At 48.8% G+C, this 20,375-nt stretch overlaps 1 protein-coding gene across 1 annotated transcript in view; it reads left to right on the top strand.

The window, feature by feature from the left end:
- Positions 1-842: 842 nt before the first annotated feature.
- The window catches only part of myzap (myocardial zonula adherens protein), an 81,391-nt gene continuing 61,858 nt past the window's right edge, over positions 843-20,375 (top strand). Inside the window, exons 1-2 of the mRNA XM_085968721.1 lie at positions 843-1,166; positions 1,367-1,459. Coding sequence (XP_085824847.1) covers positions 1,104-1,166; positions 1,367-1,459 — 156 coding nt within the window. The 5' untranslated portion in view covers positions 843-1,103. The remainder of the gene's footprint in view (positions 1,167-1,366; positions 1,460-20,375) is intronic.

Raw genomic sequence — 20,375 nt, 5'->3', positions numbered from 1 at the left:
GTGTAGGGTGTACAGAAGGCCAGAGTTAGTGATCTGAAAGGTACAGGTGGAGGAGATTGCAGAGTCATTTGCGGGTGAGGATTTTAAATTTAACACATTGGGGGACTGAGCCAGTGAAGGACAGGACAGGATAGGAGTGGCTGAGTTTTGGATAGAGGCACTTTAATTAAAAAGATTATATTGAATATTACAAAATGAAATGAGAGATATAAAGAACAGCATCATTTTGTTTTCCATTCACAAAATTCTCCAAATAAACTGAACATTTATCAACATCTTTCCTTTTTTCTGCAAAATCTGACTGCGGTTCTCAAAGGGTTAGTGAGCATTCAGACCTCCAGTCCAGGTGGTGTGTATCACTGTGGGCATCAGTTAAACAAATGAACAGTCGTGCCCTTGAGGCTGCTTTTGTTTTGAATCTTTGTATCTACTTTGTGTGTGTTTTTTTGAGAACAATGCAGCTGAAGGAAGGAGAGAGAGAGAGAGGAAAAATGAGTGACATAAACGGAAAGTAGTGTGTAGACTCTGGTACAGTACAATGCTGGCAGAACTCTTGAAGCAACTTTAGACAAATAGTTTCTTATTCACACCCTTGGTGAAAAGCACCTGAATTATTTTGAGCCAACCCTGATAAAAGTGGAATGGGACAACACCCATGTAAAGTATTCTAATGAGGAAGGGCTAGAACAGGTAAAATGCTGTTTGACAAGTTGAGTGAGGACGTAGTCCCAGATGTGTCATAATAGGTGGGTTACAAACGGATTCAACATATTTCTGGACTGGGGTGAAAACAGGTGGCTGTTTGAGAAGACATTTGCTTATGATACGGCGACGCACTGCTGATTACAGCTTACCTTTGTAACTTGCTGTTGGGTTCGTCCTCTCAGCTTTTACAACCCCCGAGTCATCAAATCTCTTATCAAAGGTCACGCCCAAAATTAAGGAAGAGTGGTAAAAGTCACAGACTAAACCGGGACTGGAACTGTTGCCTGAAAAACTTTTCAGGAAGAGTTAACTAAGTAAGGAGAGTTTCTGCCACTTTCTGGGAGTAGCTGGCAAAACTAAAGTTGCGGATCTTTGGATAAGCTATATTCGTAGGGACAATGCTACAGTTTAAGTCAGCGACAACATGCACAATCGCAGAGTCACCAGAGTCTGTGAGGCGGGTAAGTCACTTTGTTATTTTATTGCTCTTAATTTGATGTGACTAAATGTGTGACAGTATTTTATACTTCATCTAAACTGCTTGGCATGTTGAACATTTCAATTTAAACCAAGTGTTGTACAATTGCTCGGAAATGTTCTTTTGTTTTGCTTCTTGTTTAAATAATGCAGTAGGTTAATACCTGGTTGTTCCATTGCTTAGGGTAACATCCGCAGGGTACGGCTGACCCTCCACGCTGTGGGGAACTCCACCTTGACGCAAGATGAAACCAAAAGTAAAGGAAAAACAGAACTGGTCAGTAAAGTCTAACAGTGTCACTGCTTCTCTTACCTTTACAAGTGTTAATGCCAGTGTTGCTTGTTAATAAAAAAAAGAAAGACTTGCATTTATATAGCGCCTTTCACGACCACCGGACATCTCAAAGCGCTTTACAGTCAATGAAGTACTTTTTGAAATGGAGTCACTGTTGTAATGGGGGAAATGAGGCAGCCAATTTGTGCACAGCAAGCTCCCACAAACAGCAATGTGATAATAACCAGATAATCTGTTTTTGTTATGTTGGTTGAGGGATAAATATTGGCCCCCTGCTCTTCTTTGAAATAGTGCCCTGGGATCTTTTATATCCACCTGAGAGAGCAGACGGGGCCTCGGTTTAACGTCTCATCTGAAAGATGGCACCTCCGACAGTGCAGCACTCCCTCAGCACTGCACTGGAGTGTCAGCCTAGCTTTTTTATGTGCTCAAGTCCCTGGAGTGGGACTTGAACCCACAGCCCTCTGACTCAGAGGCGAGTGTGCGACCCACTGAGCCACAGCTGACCCTAATGGTACAGGCAGGGTTGCCAACCCTCCAGGATTGTCTGGAGTCTCCAGGAATTAAGGATTATTCTCCTAGACAATTCTGCTGCAAGAAACACGGGGGAGAAAAATCATAGGGACATTAATAGGATTGTGTTTTGTTTAAATTTCAATGAACACTTTTGTTTATTAGTTAGAAAAATATCAGAGAAGGTAAAAAAGGCTTATTGATTGACGGTCAAGGTTCATCCAATCGGGAAAGGAAGAGTCTATTTGCTTTCCAGTTGGCGTGTGATCGACGTGTCAGGCGACCGATGGTGGGGGTGGGGCAGTTGGAGGCAGGAGGTCACGGCATGAAACCTGGAATACATCCAACCAGAGTTGACGTTTTTGTGTCATGAATCCCCAGGTTGAAGTGAAAGCTTAGATTTATATTTATCATTTTAGCTAATGCACCAATATCGATAGTCCCACAAAATAACAATTTTATGATTAAGAGCAATCAATTCACAACTTATTGTTAGGTTTTCTTTGTAAATATGTATTACATCCTGGATTGAGGTGACAGGACCCCACAGGCAATGCCTGTGACTAGCTGATTTTTAATGTCTCTTTGTAATTTGCTGCTGATTAATTGTCTCTGAGTTAACAGCATGTATCCTTTAATATCTTTATACGGAACACACCTAAAAATAGTTGAGTTTCCCTGTGAAGCCAGCCCTTTACAAATCACTTTCTCTCTATGGTTAGGTGGGAGCTGAAGAAGCTTCATTTTGTTAAACCAATGTTCCTCATACCACCTGTTGGAAAGATAAGATTTTGCAGCCGAGATTTGAGGAGTGTCTAGTTGGTGTGCTCAGGTTATGGGCCGCCAATGTTTACTGATTGGCAGAACCTCTGGGACAAAGCAGTGACGTGATTATGCACTGCTATCTATCTCTGCTGCAAACAATTAAATCATTTACAAGCGAGTATTGTGAGGAACACCCATTATTTTTAGGGATAGGTTATTTTACCTTCTGTCCGTATGTGGGGAAAACTTAATTAGCATGACTGTGAAGTCAGTGTCCCTGAAACTCCTTCATTGGTACAGACCCATGCAATGCACTACACTGAACAAAATGCACTTCAGTAGTTATGCACATAAATACAGCATTAAAAGTCACTCATTCATCTCTATGCAAAGTACATTTACTAACTAAAATACTAGCAGGAGCTCTCATCAGATCAGTAAATGGGTTAATACGAGTTTTAAAAGATTCACCGTGGTGTTGTCTTCAGTGAACTATGACCCATGGGCCTACAGCAGGAAGTCCGTGAGAATCTTTTGGTGTTAAACTGCCTCTGAGAGCAGAAGGTACAACATGTTCCTCCTGTCCTCTTCATTTGTTTGAGCTGTGAGTAGATGTTTCGATTGGAAGTTCAGCGCTGTGCCATAATAATGTTTACTATAAATAGCTTCCCATTAGAGGTTACTGGACTGAGACAGTGTTTATTTCATAATCTTAACTTCAACGCACCTGACATGAGGCTCAAACCATTCACTGAAGATCTGGCTGTGGAGGGGAGGGCTGATGCTGCGATTGAGCTTCAGCAGTAGTTTTTGCAATCACTATGTCACTGATTTTATCTTTTTTTATTCGCTTATGGAATCTGGGCGTCGCAGGCAAGGCCAGCATCTATTGCCCATCCCTAGTTGCCCTTGAGAAGGTGGTGGTGAGCCGCCTTCTTGAACTGCTGCAGTCCGTGTGGTGAAGATACTCCCACAGTACTGTTAGGTAGGGAGTTCCAGGATTTTGATGGAGGATTGGTGATATATTTCCAAGTCAGCATGGTGTGGAACTTGGAGGTGGTGGTGTTCCCATGTGCCTGCTGCCCCTGTCCTTCTAGGTGGAAGAGGTCGCGGGTTTGGGGGGTGCTGCCGAAGAAGCCTTGGCGAGTTGCTGCAGTGCATCTTGTAGATGGTACACACTACAGCCACGGTACGCCGGTGGTGGAGGGAGTGAATGTTTAAGGTGGAGGATGGGGTGCCAATCAAACGGGCTGCTTTGTCCTGGATGGTGTCGAGCTTCTTGAGTGTTGTTGGAGCTGCACTCATCCAGGCAAGTGGAGAGTATTCCGCCACACTCCTGACTTGTGCTTTGTAGATGGTGGAAAGGCTTTGGGGAGTCAGGAGGTGAGACACTCGCCGCAGAATACCCAGCCTCTGACCTGCTCTTGTTACCACAGTGACTGGTCCAGTTAAGTTTCTGGTCAATGGTGACCCCCAGGATGTTGATGGTGGGGGATTTGGCGATGGTAATGCCGTTGAATCTATTCAAATAGTAAATAAGCAGAAAAAACTCTAGTGACTAGTGGAATTCCACAGGGATCTCGCCTGACATCCTAGGTGTTCCACAAGTTTGACTTTAGTGAGGCAAATTACTCTAACCTTGCAAAGAGCTCAGATAAAGCCATATTCGGAATGTTGTGTCTAGTTTTGGGCGCTCTACTTGTGAAAGGACATTAATGCATTGGTGAATGTTCAGAGAAAATCAAGAAGGTTAAGTCTGGATTTTAGGATGCCAAGTTACAAAGTGCCTCATAGTACTGAATTTGTTTTCCTTAGAAAATGATTAAGAGGAGACATGACCCAGATTGTTAAGAATTCAAGAGTAATGGAGCCAAACTCTGTCGTAAACCACTTTTATCGTTCACTATCGTTACACTATGGTTATCACTGTTATATCGTTACACTATGGTTATCACTGTTTACACTGTTGTATCACTACACGAGGTCGCCTCTTGTCACGCTGTTATACTTGGGCTGACCACTGCTGACTCCGCCCATGGCTCCACCTACTTGCCCAGGTATAAAGGTGGTCGACTGGCTGGTATTCCTCCTTGTTGGATCCGATCACCCACGAGGGTGGGCTCTGTTATTTAGCCAATAAAAACCTATAGTTACTGTCTTAACTCGTCGCTTTTCATTGGATGAATTGATAGGTATATCAATTTTATTGGCTAAATTTTGAAATGTCTTTAACGGAGCAGCCAAATGACCAGTCAGACGCCCAGCTACAACAGCCACAGCAGCCGGCCTGGCTGCGAGCCCTCCGACCGCCGTACCTGGATCTAAACCCACAGGCAGCAAACTCAGCCCTCGACTTCAAACACTGGCTGAGCTGTTTCGAATCCTACCTGGGAGAATCCGGCATGCCTCAGAGATCCAAACTAAGAGTTCTGACCGCCCAAGTGAGCCCTAAAGTATTTGCACTCATCCAGGACCTTACTACATACGAGGCCGCCCTCAACCTGCTGAAAGAGCAGTACCGGAGCCCAGTAAATTCTATGTATGCCAGACATCTCCTAAGATCCCGCCCGCAACAGCCAGGAGAGTCTGTAGATGAATTTTTACGGGCGCTACAAACACTCGGCAGGAACTGTGACTTTAAAGCTGTAACGGCTGCAGAAAATACTGAAGAGAATATCCGCGATGCCTTCGTGAAAGGCCTTCGGTCCGACTACTCACGGCAAAGACTGCTCGAATCAAAGGACCTCGACCTGAACACAGCTGCAGCCCTCGCTCGCTCTCTGGAAGTGGCCCATCGAGACCTCGAGGCGTATTCCAGGTACTGTGCTGCGCGACCCTGGGACTCGGGCCCGACCCCGACCGCAATACCCCTCGCACCGCCGCCTCTGGGACCTACCTCAGCGTCGGCGTCCCGGACCCGATCGGGACCGCCACCCCCGGTACCAGCTGCGACATCGGAGCCCCCCGATCGGGCCGCCGGCTGCTTTTTCTGTGGCCAGGCGAAACACCCGAGGGCGCGCTGCCCTGCAAGAAACGCGACCTGCTCCGACTGCCACAAGAAAGGCCACTTCGCGAAGGCCTGCAGGGGGAAAGCCACAGACGCCAGCAGTGCCTCATGCGAGTTGTGGGGGCGGCCACCTTTCATCAAGGCCACAGATGCCAGTATCCCCTCGTGTGAGTTGTGGGGGCGGCCATCTTTGATCAAGGCCACCGACACCGGCAGTGCCTCATGTGAGTTGTGGGGGCGGCCATCTTCTCCGCCATTTTATGCAACGTCGTGGGCACCGCCATTTTGTTCACCACACTCGACCGCCACCTTGTCTCCAGACCCGACCACAGCCTCACCCGCAGACTACAGCAGCTCGCTCAGCCATACACTAGCCTCCGTCACACTGGACCAAGCTCGCCCACATCACCTGTCCAAGTCCATGATGGACATCAAAGTAAACGGCCACACCATGACCTGCCTGTTCGACAGCGGAAGCACGGAGAGTTTCATCCATCCAGACACGGTGAGCCACTACTCCCTCACTGTCCAGCCAACGCGCAACCGGATCTCGATGGCGTCGAGGTCCCATTCAACAGACATCAGCGGATACTGTGTTGTGACCCTGTCGGTTAGGGGCACGGAGTATAAAAATTTTAAACTTCTCGTCCTGCCCCAACTCTGCGCTGCCATCCTACTAGGGCTGGATTTCCAATCCCACCTTCAAAGTGTCACTTTGGCATACGGTGGACCCCTCCCCCCACTCACAGTCGACAACCAACAGCCTTTAAACCGCCCACCGCGTACCACCTGCGGCCTATCCACCCTCAGGGTTCCGCCCCCCTCCCTGTTCGCCAACCTCACCCGCGACTGTAAACCCGTCGCTACCAAGAGCAGGCGGTACAGCGCCGGGGACAGAGCTTTTATTAGCTCTGAGGTGCAGCGTCTCCTGAAAGAGGGCATCATCGAGAGGAGCAACAGCCCCTGGCGTGCCCAGGTCGTAGTCGTTAAGACCGGCGATAAAAACCGCCTAGTCATCGACTACAGCCAAACCATAAACCGGTACACCCAGCTGGACGCATACCCCCTTCCCCGCATATCTGATATGGTCAATCAGATTGCACAGTACCGAGTATTCTCTACCATCGACCTTAAGTCGGCCTACCACCAACTCCCTATCCGCCCTGAGGACCGCCAGTATACCGCCTTCGAGGCGAATGGCCGCCTCTACCACTTCCTTAGGGTTCCCTTCGGCGTCACCAACGGGGTTTCGGTCTTCCAAAGGGAGATGGACCGGATGGTTGACCAGAACGGGCTGCAAGCCACGTTCCCCTATCTAGATAACGTCACCATCTGCGGCCGCGACCGGCAGGACCATGATGTTAATCTGGAGAGATTCCTCCGTACGGCCCAACGGCTGAACCTCACCTACAATAAGGAGAAATGTGTGTTTAACACCTCGCGCCTTGCCATCCTCGGCTGCGTAGTAGAGAACGGAGTCATCGGCCCCGACCCCGAAAGAATGCGCCCCCTCATGGAGCTTCCCCTCCCCCACTGTCCAAAGGCGCTGAAGAGGACCCTGGGGCTCTTCGCCTACTATGCCCAATGGGTGCCGAATTATGCGGACAAAGCCAGACCCCTCATGAAGTCCGCCTCCTTCCCCCTGACGGCAGAAGCGTGCGCAGCCTTCTCCCTCATTAAGGGAGACATTGCTAAGGCCACAATGCACGCGGTGGATGAGTCTATCCCTTTCCAAGTGGAGAGCGATGCATCCGACTTCGCCCTAGCCGCAACCCTTAACCAGGAGGGGAGACCGGTGGCCTTCTTCTCAAGGACTCTCCAGGGCCCTGAGATCCGACACTCCTCGGTCGAGAAGGAGGCCCAGGCGATCGTGGAGGCTGTACGACGCTGGAGGCATTACCTGGCAGGCAAACGATTTACCCTCCTCACCGACCAGCGTTCGGTCGTTTTTATGTTTAATAACAAGCTGAGGGGCAAAATCAAGAACGACAAGATCTTGAGGTGGAGAATCGAGCTCTCCACCTATGATTATGAGATCTTGTACCGGCCTGGTAAACTGAACGAACCCCCAGATGCTCTATCATGGAGTACATGCGCCAACGCGCAAATTGATAGACTGCAGACCCTCCACAACGACCTCTGCCACCCCGGAGTCACCAGACTTTACCACTTCATTAAGGCCCGCAACCTGCCCTACTCCATCGAGGAGGTCAGGACCATGACCAGGAACTGCCAAACCTGTGCCGAATGCAAACCGCATTTCTTTAGGCCGGACAGAGCAAGCCTGATCAAGGCCACCCGCCCCTTCGAGCGCTTGAGCATCGATTTTAAGGGGCCCCTCCCGTCCTCTGACCGTAATGTGTACTTCCTCAACATCATTGACGAGTACTCCCATTTCCCCTTTGCCTTCCCCTGCCCAGACATGACCAGTACCACGGTCATCAAATGCCTGAATGACCTCTTCGCCGTGTTCGGGTTCCCGAACTATATACATAGCGACCGGGGCTCCTCCTTCATGAGCGAGGAACTTCGCCAGTTCCTATTAGCGAGAGGTATTGCTGCAAGCAGGACCACCAGCTACAACCCCCGAGGGAACGGCCAGGTGGAAAGAGAGAACACGACTGTCTGGAAGGCTGTTCTCTTAGCCTTAAAGTCCAAGGGCCTCCCAACCTCTCGCTGGCAGGAAGTCCTCCCGGCAGCGCTGCATTCCATCCGGTCACTGCTTTGCACTGCCATTAACGCCACCCCCCATGAACGAATGTTTGTTTTCCCCAGGAAGTCGACTACGGGAACCACGCTACCAACTTGGCTGACCTCTCCGGGGCCCGTCTTGCTGCGAAAGCACGCGAGGGCCCATAAAACGGACCCCCTGGTCGAGAGGGTGGACCTCCTGCACGCCAACCCCCAGTACGCCTATGTGGCATACCCAGACGGGCGGGAGGACACAGTCTCCTTACGAGACCTCGCACCCTCGGGCATCCCTGAGACACCACCGTTACCCCCCACCACCCCCCCAAATCCAGCCCAGGTAGACGGCATGCCGGAACCCCACGAGCCTTCGCCGACCACGCAGACACCAGCATTAACATCGGATACTGCATCACCACCGCCGCTGCTGCGACGATCGGAAAGGCTTATGAGGCCTCCGGACAGACTGACATACCCGAACTGGTAGTACACTTCACCCCGCCGGACTCAAATCTAAACAAGGGGTGAATGTGGTAAACCACTTTTATCGTTCACTATCGTTACACTATGGTTATCACTGTTATATCGTTACACTATGGTTATCACTGTTTACACTGTTGTATCACTACACGAGGTCGCCTCTTGTCACGCTGTTATACCTGGGCTGACCACTGCTGACTCCGCCCATGGCTCCACCTACTTGCCCAGGTATAAAGGTGGTCGACTGGCTGGTATTCCTCCTTGTTGGATCCGATCACCCACGAGGGTGGGCTCTGTTATTTAGCCAATAAAAACCTATAGTTACTGTCTTAACTCGTCGCTTTTCATTGGATGAATTGATAGGTATATCAAACTCCTATAACATCTGAGAAAGTTTATCCCAGTCACTGCAGTGACAGAATTGCTGTGCAGTATCTCTACTTTTACACCCTGAAATTAGGCATTGCCAGGCAACAGTGACTGTTCTCTTCCATCCCTCCCCCTCTGCATCCACACCTCTGTTTAATCTGTCCCCATCTCTTTATCTGTTTCAGCCTCTCTACCTGATTTTGTTTAACCCCCCATTGGTCAGTTTCACTTACTTTCATACCTGTTTGTTTCATCTAATCTCACTGCACCATGCAAACTGATTTTGTCTTTCAATCTATCTTTGCTTTATTTTCCTCATATCTCAAATTTTCTCATACATTCCAAAGCTCTGCCTTGTTTTTCTTTTCTATGGGCGTGATTTTGCCAGCCCTGTGGAGGTGGGACTGCCAGGAAAATGGCAGAATCTGGGGGTGGGTGCCCATCCCATGCCCATCCCACCCCCAATCTGTCTCCGTGCCATCTGGGCGGGCTTAACAAGGTCAATCAAGGGAAAATAGCATGAATTGGCCAGAAGTTGATGGAGGCGGAATTAAAACCCGACAAGTGGGAGTCCCGCCTCCAAAAGCTCCCTATTGGCAAAATCCAACCCTATGTCCGAGAATGTTGTTTGGGAACGTTCCAACCTTCCTGAGGTGTAGCTGTGCTGCTGAGGCCAGTTAATGGTTCAGCTTCGGTTGTGCACAGAGATTCAGAGGTCACGAGGGAAAAAAATTAACAAGCTTTAGTCAAGATACAATTAGAAGGATCGCCCTCCTCCAGAGTACCGGATCTGTAGAGTGTACAATCAAGCAAAGCAGCGAGCGCTGTGTTCACAACATCTTTACAACTTTTAAAAGAGCTGGATGAATATCTGGTGGGTACAGGATACTAAGAATAAATAAAGAAGGAGATTACAGAATGCAGTGTGGAATGTGATGTTTCCTGAGCAGACACAGCCCTTGGCAGTCTGCGCCCAAGGAATGCAACCAGTCAAGGATGGATAATGTAGGGTGTAGGGTCAGATAGGTACTCAGGGCTTGCTTTACATTTAGGGGACAGAGAGCAGTTTGAAGAGCTTTCCCTCATCTATACCTCTAATTTGAAGAGCTTTTCCTCATCTATACCTCTCTTTGAGGAGATTAAATGGATTGGGCAATCAATCGCAAAGTGAATTGTACATGGTCGGTGAAGGAATGGGTCAGTTACACAATGGCTCTTTTCTCAGCCATACTGTCTCACGTTCCAATCAGTCTGTACTGTAACACAGTAAGGGACGCCTAGTTTAAATTAGATTGCAATATTTAGCCAGTGCCTGCTATCAGACTACATCATATCATAATACATATATTCTGTTTTTTTTACCAGTGTCATGCTCTAGACTCTGGCGTGTAGTAATACTAAGCCTGTGATTGGCCTGTGTTTCCTTTTTTGAACTAAATAACTAGTCAGGTGTAATGTTTTTGAATTCTTATAAGACTCTTGAAGAGTTAAGCTGCGGCACAACTCCTAACCGCTGCCCAGCCCTCTCCTATAGCTATACAAGTTAGATATTTTTCAATAAGTATCTTGATCTGTACAGGTCATCTCAATCCGCAAGGCTGCAGCAAGTATTTTATATTTAAGGTATAGATTTTTAGAAGCACTGCAGTGAATTTTGGAACTGACGGGAGTGTTTATGCTTAATATTCACATATATATTTAGTAAACGTAGTCACAATAAAGGATTACGTGCGCCTCTACTGTTGTTCGATCCTTATGTTAACTGTCAAGTGGCTAATATTTATAGTACAATGGAGGAAGGAGACATCACTAATTCACAGATCCGTGGTAATGGCTATTTAAGACCAGGGAACACGAGGGAAGATTTGCTCAGTGCACTATTTGCTGTGATGCTATAAACAGAAGTATAAAGAAAATATTAGTGATTTTGCTGCAAGAAGCAAATAGAGGCAATCCCCTGGAGGCCTTATTATTCCTGGTCTGTGAAGGACACTCAGTACTGTAATAGGATCAGTGAATTGAGTGATTAGAGACATAACATAGCTTACTGGCAATTATATAAACATATGAAAAATGACAGACAGGAAAAGACTTAATGGTCCGTCCAGCCTGTCCCAGACAGTTGTGATGCCCTTATACATCACAATACAGACACTCCCCACCCGCCCGGAGTCATGTAATCTCCTGGGAGAGGCGGAAAAACAGATCCCAGGCCAATTGGGGGGAAAAATCTGTAAAATTCCTTTTGGATATCTTAATCCAGAAAATTATTCTGGATATGTTAATCCAGTATTTCTGAACTCTCTCTCTGTAGAGACTGTAGGTCCTGCATTGGACTAATCAATCACCTGCGAGCTCATTTTTAATGTGGAAGCAAGTCATCCTCGGTTCCGAGGGACTGCCTAAGAAGAAGAAGGTTTCTGAACACATGGGTTAATGTACACCAGATGTGAAAGTGGAACTGAAGCTGGGAGAGCAGCGCCGGTGTTGAAGTTCACTGGAGCTCCAGAAGTGTCACAAGTAGAGCAATTGGATCAGAGTTTCTGGTACAGTTTTTTTATATCTAAAGTTCTTGATCTGAGCCGTGCAACTGTGGGCAGGTACTGAGAGGAGGGTAAAAACTGACTGAAGGAAGGGAAAAATCAACGTGCTGGCCAAGTCCATTCTGATCCACTCGCTAGTGAGTGGTTTCAGAAGAACTGGTGGCACGTTAACTACCCTCTCTGATGGAGATGCTGCGTAAGTGAGTAAATACATTTAGAGGGGAGGAGTCCCATCTTTTAAGACAAAAATGTCTTCTAGTCATCAAATAAAACAGTGGTCTCTTCCGGCTCAAATAATCGAAACACAGTGAAATATACCAATCTGTGGCTTCAGGTACTGAAATGATTTACTCAGTTACAGAGTGATGGGGTTAAAGACAGACAAGTACTGTAGAATGTAGTATGGTGAGCTACAAGCCAATATTTACATGCAGTAGAGAATTTTTCTTTGGCATGTTTGAAATAGTATAGGGGCTCCATTTAATAAATGGATTGGTTTGTTCATGGTTTGCCTTTTGTTCTTTGCTGTAGTCATGTCATGCCAGGTGCAGTGAGATGTACTTTAGACATAAAGTTGAACGTCATCCAGAATTGCTGCTGTGATGAAATATTCCATTCATCACTGCCTGTGACTGTGGTCGGTTTCAGTGTCATTTCCCTTCCCCCAGTCCTCATTGTATTGTTTATTGGAATGTGCTGGAATGTGCTGTGTGTGTAGGGCTCCGCCCATACCTGGCCACTTTTGTAAGCTAGCTCAGTCTGGCCTCAGTCTCCAGAAGGAATATACCTCTCTCTCTTACGTGTTACTTTCTAAGTTAATAAAAGCCTTGTTTTTGTTTCGCTAACATCGAGTCTCGGAATTATTGAGGCACATCAATTTTATTAACTTATTTTTCAACACTATGGATCAACTCCTGAAACCCGAACGTTTGGATTTGGATCAACATGCTCCGGACGCATCAGCACGCTTCGGACACTGGTTTGAGTGTATGGAATTCTTCCTGGACAATTCCGCAGCCGTCAAAGACGCTACGGACGCTGCGAGGATGAGACTCGGAATTCTGCGGAATTGGGTAAGCCACCGGGTTTACCCCCTCATCCAAGACGCCGATACGTACCTGGCCGCCTGCGACATCTTAAAGGCGCATTACCAGCAGCCTACGAATGAGGTGTATGCTAGGCATCTGCTCGCTACTCGCGCACAGCGACCTGGGGAATCGGTGGAGGAGTTCCTAAGCACCCTGAAAATGCTTGGCAAAGACTGCAAGTGCCGGGATGTAAAAGCCGCAGTGTACACTGACGAGCTTGTTCGCGATGCCTTTATCACAGGCCTCAGCTCCACTTACATCCGACAAAGACTGCTGGAAAAAACGGGGTTGGACCTGAAACAGGCTGCGGACACCGCGCGATCCCTGGATGTGGCCCAGAGAAACTCGGACGCCTACTCTTCAGCCCGCGCCGTCCACACCGCCACGTGTGCACCGAGGGCGCCGCCATCTTGGAAGGCATCTTCCCCGCCCGGCAGCCTGACACCGGCGGGGCCCCGCTCTCCCCCCAGAAGCCCTACGACAGCCGCGACGCGTCAGGGACCCAACTGCTACTTCTGCGGGCAGCCAAAACACACCAGAAACCTGTGCCCGGCGAAAGGCACCACCTGCTTTAAGTGCGGTAAGAAGGGGCACTTCGGGAAGGTGTGCAGAGGGAACCCCGCCGGAAAACCAACCGCCGGAAAACCCGCCACCGCAGCGTGTGCGCCGTGGGAGCGGCCATCTTGGACGCCATCTTGCCCGACCTCGTGGGGTCCGCCATCTTATGAGCAGACAGCGTGGACGCCATCTTGTATCGATCAGGGCCCTACAGTGGCATCGGTCACAGTGGACCAGACCAGGCCGCACCCGCTATCCAAATCAATGGTGGACATCGAGGTAAACGGGTGCCGGGTTAAATGTTTAATTGACAGTGGAAGCACGGAGAGTTTTATCCACCCTGAACTGGCACAGCAACTCTCCCTAAAGGTGGTCCCTGCTCAGGGTACCATCTCTATGGCTGATAAAACCCAGACATCGACCATTCTGGGTTACTGCACGGTACAATTGTCTGTTAACGGAACTGTATACGATAATTTTAAAGTATTAATCATGAAGAATCTATGTGCGAGCGTGATCTTGGGCCTGGATTTCCAGTGCAACCACCAAAGCATCACGCTCAAGTACGGTGGGTCCCAGCCGCCCCTCACAGTGTGCGGTCTGGCTACCCTGAAGGTAAAGCCGCCTTCGCTATTCGCGAACCTTACCCCTAACTGCCGGCCAATAGCGACCAAAAGCAGGAGGTACAGCTGGGAGGACAGGCGGTTTATCGCGACCGAGGTAGACAGGCTCCTGAAAGAGCACATTATTGAACGCAGCAACAGCCCGTGGCGCGCCCAAGTGGTAGTGGTAAGGGGTAGCGAGAAGAAACGGATGGTGATCGACTATAGTCAAACGATCAACAGGTACACCCAACTAGACGCCTACCCGCTACCCCGCATATCAGAAATGGTGAACCAAATCGCCCAATACCGGGTGTTCTCCACCATCGACCTCAAGTCAGCGTACCACCAGCTCCCTATCAGACCAGAGGACCGCCCGTACACCGCCTTCGAGGCGAACGGACGCCTCTACCAATTCCTCAGAGTCCCCTTTGGGGTGACGAATGGGGTCTCGGTTTTTCAGAGGGAGATGGACCGCATGGTCGATGACCACCACTTGCAGGCAACCTTCCCCTACCTCGACAACGTCACCATCTGCGGCCACAATCAGCAGGATCACGACTCGAACCTCGAGAGGTTCCTGGAAACCGCACAAAAACTCAACCTCACCTACAACGAGGACAAGTGCGTTTACAACACCACGCGCCTCTGCATACCAGGCAGCGTGGTGGAGAATGGGGAAATCGGACCAGACCCCGACCGATTGCGCCCCCTACGGGAGCTGCCCCTGCCCAACACTCCCAAAGCCCTGAAAAGGTGCCTGGGGTTATTTTCTTATTATTCCCAATGGGTCCCCAACTACTCCGACAAAGCCCGCCCCCTCTTGAAAGCATCCTCTTTTCCGCTCTCTGCTGAGGCCCACGCCGCTTTCAAAAGCATTAAGCAGGATATTGAGCGGGCCACGCTACAGGCAGTGGACGAGAACACTCCATTTCAAGTGGAAAGTGATGCGTCTGACTTCGCCTTGGCGGCCACCCTCAACCAGGCGGGGCGGCCCGTAGCTTTCTTCTCGAGGACCCTCCAAGGGCCCGAGATCAGACACTCCTCCGTGGAAAAGGAGGCCCAAGCCATCGTGGAGGCAGTGCGCCACTGGCGCCACTACCTAGCCGGCAAACGCTTCACCCTACTTACCGACCAGTGGTCGGTAGCGTTTATGTTCAATAATAAACAGAGGGGGAAGATTAAAAATGATAAGATTCTTAGGTGGCGGATCGAGCTCTCCACCTTCGAGTACGACATCATTTACCGGCCAGGGGCCCTTAACGAATCCCCTGACGCCCTCTCACAAGGGATGTGTGCCAGCGCCACCGGGGATCGGCTACAGACCCTCCACAACGACCTCTGCCACCCAGGGGTCACGTGGCTGTTCCACTTCATAAAGTCCCGTAACTTACCCTACTCGATTGAGGAAGTTCGGTCTCTGACCAGGAACTGCCGCACTTGCGCTGAGTGCAAGCCTCGGTTCTACCGCCCAGATAGAGCCCACTTAATCAAAGCTACACGGCCCTTTGAGCGGCTCAGCTTAGATTTCAAGGGCCCCCTCCCGTCCGTCGACTGCAATGTTTACTTCCTGAACATTGTGGACGAATACTCCCGGTTCCCATTCGCCTTCCCCTGCCCAGACATGACCAGCGCCACGGTCATTAAATGCCTCAACAGCCTGTTCTGCCTGTTCGGTATGCCGAGCTACATCCATACGGATAAGGGGGCGTCCTTCATGAGTGAAGAGCTACGCCAGTACATGCTGTCCAAGGGGATCGCCACGAGCCGTACCACCAGCTACAACCCCCGGGGTAACGGCCAAGTGGAGCGAGAGAACGGGACAGTATGGAAAGCAGTCACTCTAGCTCTAAGGACCAAGGGCCTCCCTATCTCCCGCTGGCAGGAAGTCCTCTCGGATGTGCTCCATTCGATACGGTCGCTATTGTGTACGGCCACTAATGCCACGCCTCATGAACGAATGTTTGTCTTTCCCCGGAAATCCACCTCAGGTGTATCCATGCCGTCATGGCTCTCCACCCCAGGTCCGGTACTCGTGCGAAGGCATGTGAGGGGCCACAAGACGGACCCTCTTGTGGAGCCAGTACACCTACTCCACGCCAACCCCCAATACGCATATGTCCGGCACGCCGACGGAAGGGAGGACACCGTGTCCATAAAAGACGTCGCCCCAGCCGGCATCGACAACAACCACGGCAATAGCAGCAACAACGATCACAGCAACTCTTACCCACCCACTACTCTTTCATCACCCCCGGAAGAACATCGACCAACGGCACCCCCACCAACTACCCCTTCAACAACCCTGGCGGCACCCCCGGCAGAGACCCAGGAGACTACCGGGGACACCCAGCCGACACCCGCGGCACCACAACAGCCACGTCGGTCGCAGAGGACTATCAAACCCCCGAACAGACTAAATCTATAGAAGGGGTGAATGTGATGAAATATTCCATTCATCACTGCCTGTGACTGTGGTCAGTTTCAGTGTCATTTCCCTTCCCCCAGTCCTCATTGTATTGTTTATTGGAATGTGCTGTGTGTGTAGGGCTCCGCCCATACCTGGCCCCTTTTGTAAGCTAGCTCAGTCTGGCCTCAGTCTCCAGAAGGAATATACCTCTCTCTCTTACGTGTTACTTTCTAAGTTAATAAAAGCCTTGTTTTTGTTTCGCTAACATCGAGTCTCGGAATTATTGAGGCACATCAGCTGCGCTGTTCCAAATTCCACATTACAGTCCGTGTGTAATCAGTTGATTCATACACCGCTTCCTCTGACCCACAACTTCTGGGGCAGAGTTTCCGGGTGAAAATTGGGCCCAATATGGCGCTAGTTTTGCGTAGTGCTTTATTTTCCTCAAGTTTTCATTCAAACTCATTTGCAGATCACCAAAAGCAAAATCTGCCATGAACCAGCACAATCGGGCAGTGTTTTAGAACGTAATTTAAAAAAAATTTGCTTTAAAAAGTATTCCTTGATATATTTGAGTGGTAACGCTATATAAATAGAAGTTCTTGTTGTTGTAACTAGGTGCCGTTTGATTAATACAGCTGAAAATGGGTTTATCACAAAAAATAAGCAATTTAATCAGTGTTTTGTAACCCGATTTTAAATAACTGAAAATGACTTAAAAAAAATATACAGAATCATTTGCTAGTTATATTGGGGTACAGTAGTCAGTGTCTTAGTAAATAAAATGAAATGAAATGAACTTCAGCAGTTGCCCTTGTTGAATGCAACGCGGTCAGTTGCCCTCTCCAGCAATGTTGAGTATCGAATGAGCTCAGTTGCCTCCCCATTTTAGCCAGAACCGCACAATTGGTCCTTAATACTGAATCCTCTAAACATTGAGAGCAAAGAATCTCTCCCCGATTTTCTTCATTGAATAAACTTAACGTTGACAAAATCCTCCCAGCCGTGACCACTAGATCCAAGAGATAAACCTCACACTCGTGGCTATCTGGTTGGAAATCGAGCGCTGGCAGCTGTTAGTACTGCAGAAAGGGTTAAATTAGAACAGTGTTGTCTAATAGAAATCACTGACTAGCCACTGGCATGGCTATGGCGACACCGTTTTAGCCGCATGCACTAATTTTAGTAGATATTGCCTTACACACAATCCAGGTAAAGGTATGTCACGTGAATGTTTACTTAACAAACATCTCCCACCACTCAGTGCGAAGCGTTGCAGTCTTTCTCTTTCTCTTTCACCAAAGTTTGGAATTCTGGCACCGATTTCTCAGGCTCGGCACATCTTAACACAGCTTCTAGGTGCATGTCCAGCTGTTGCGAGCGGTAGAGTCATAGAGTCATAGAGTTTTTCAGCACAGAAAGAGGCCCTTCGGCCCATCGTGTCTGCGCCGCCCATCCCTCCCTGTCCAGTCATAGAGCGATTGCTGAAAATGTTGACTCGCACAACGAGACACACCCGACCTGCCCCTGCTCTCCATCCAGAGTGCGGTTGGATGCTGCTTGCCCTTTGCCATGACATGCCCTGCTGGGGATGCTCGTTATTGGTTGGTCTTGCTTTTTTCTGCTGGCCTGGAGCGGTTATTCTGATTGGTTGGGCTGTCCACAATGACAGCTCCCCTCTCCGTACAATGTTGCTGGTGTTTCAGTGGCGCTGAAGCCTGGCATTTATACACCGTTCTAACTCTAATTCCCTCTTCCAACCTGACCCCAATATCCCCCTGTTCCCTTCTCCCTCATGGAAGCATCAAGTTTCCCCTTAAATGTGTCAATGCTATTGTCAAGTTAAGCCGCCACTGGAAGCATGTGATCGAGGCGCCACCCTTGTGATACTGGCAGTCCTAGTTGTTTGAACATAGAGCTATGTTGTCTGTGTACACTGAATATGAAGCTCAGGTGGTGCACCCTTGACTTTTCTTTGTGGACAGTGGGCTCTTTCTTTCCTCCGGCGGGGTTGAGATCATGGGTTAGCAGCAGGGCGCAATTCCCACTGCACCATAGTCAAGGCCAGAGAGCGGGATTGTGGCTTTCGTGGTGCTAAGATTTGGGAAGACATCTTATGTGTCGGCTTGACTCACTTGGCAACCCCACCTCAAGACTTGAGGTGCTGCGTTGCCGGTGGTGCTGTCCTTCAGATGAGATATTAAACCGATGCCATGTCTGCCCCTTCAAGTAGATGTTAAAGATCCTGTGGCATTATTGAAGGGCAGGGAATTCTCCTGGTGTCATGACCAACACTCAACCAACACCACCAAGAACAAGTTAACTGGGCATTCACCTCCAACAGGACTAGACAGACTAGATGCAGGAAGGATGTTCCCAATGGCCGGGGAGTCCAGAACCAGGGGTCACAGTCTAAGGATAAAGGAGTAAGACATTTAGAACAGAGATGAGGAGGAATTACTTCACCCAGAGAGTGGTGAACCTGTGGAATTCTCTACCACAGAAGGTAGTGGAGGCCAATTTATTAAGAAATATATCTAACTCCTTCTTGAATATATTTAAGACTAAAGGGATCAAGGGATATGGGGAGAAGGCAGGGACAGGGTACTGAATTTGGATGATCAGCCATGATCTCATTGAATGGCAAAGCAGGCTTGAGGGGCCGAATGGCCTCCTCCTGCTCCTATCTTCTATGTTTCTATTGCTGTTTGCAGGATCACTGCTGCATTTGCCTACATAACAGTAGTTTTAAGAATGAATTTCTGAACACCTCACATTTCATTACATTCTCCCACATATTTCTTATCTGCTTTATTTTCATACGTTTTCCTTTATTTGCTTCCCTCCCAAGAGTCCTTGTGGCGCAGGTTTCAAGCCCCTTTTCCTTGATCTCTCCAATAATCTGGCCACTATTGGCAAACTCACTCCCAGGTGTCACCTGAGTGCATTGAGACTGACCGGTTGAGGCTGAGGTTTGATTCGGAGTCTCCCAGTCAATAGCCGCCCTCCAGTACCTCACTTAAGTGGCCATTGAAATAGTCTGTCTAGGTTCACCCTTGGGCCAAGTACTGGACAGCAACCTGTGGTACTGTACCTCAGCAAGGGTCAGTGCCTTCTGGAGAGGAAGGAAGAAATGGGAGAGACAATTGGAAATAAAGACTGCTAATTGAGGAAAACCAGTCACCGTCCTGTACTGTGTGGACTGATGGGCCTACATACTAGAGCTGTGGTGATATAAGGGAAAAGGTACAATAGCTAACTCGAAGAATTGAGAGAGTCATATTCCTGGCACGATGTAATTGCAAGGTTGTTGGCAGCAGCAGTTGATGCATTTTTGTACATACTCAAAGAAGGTCACTTTATTTGTTGAATTACTTGATAAATATTTTCACGCTGCACATTTCTTTCATTCTACTGTCTGATCAACATTAAAAGTGTAAAAACAAAAGCACTTTCAAACTGTTCTATGAAATGCACCTTCTCTGAAAGCTGCAAAGTAAATTCTCAGCAGGATCCTGCAAAACCGTGACGATGTTAATAAAGAGCCAGCACGTTCCAAACCTAATGAACAGAAAGGCCTTTGTTTCCAGTCTGTGGACGAGGTAAATCTTGGAACTTTGCCACAGTCTCTATTAAAAAGAATGATGGCCCCTGTTTGTGGGGGAAGGACAGATTTACAGCTCTTGAGGGGGTTTGGGGAGTGACAGTGAGCTGGCCGAGACAGTAAACTCCGAACTGGAGGGGCAACGTTGCCTTCTCCATAGAAGAGGCTGTGCTGAAAAATCAGGTCATTACCCGTCACACGGGTGAGGAATACCACACGTGACTCCTTTATTGAAACCCCTATCAATCACCAAACTCGGGAGGATCATCCT

This window comes from Somniosus microcephalus, chromosome 27 (assembly GCF_052327205.1).
Source record: "Somniosus microcephalus isolate GS21.2 chromosome 27, FLI_Smic_1.0, whole genome shotgun sequence".
Taxonomy (NCBI): Eukaryota; Metazoa; Chordata; class Chondrichthyes; order Squaliformes; family Somniosidae; genus Somniosus; species Somniosus microcephalus.
This window is presented reverse-complemented; position numbering and strand designations above follow the sequence as displayed.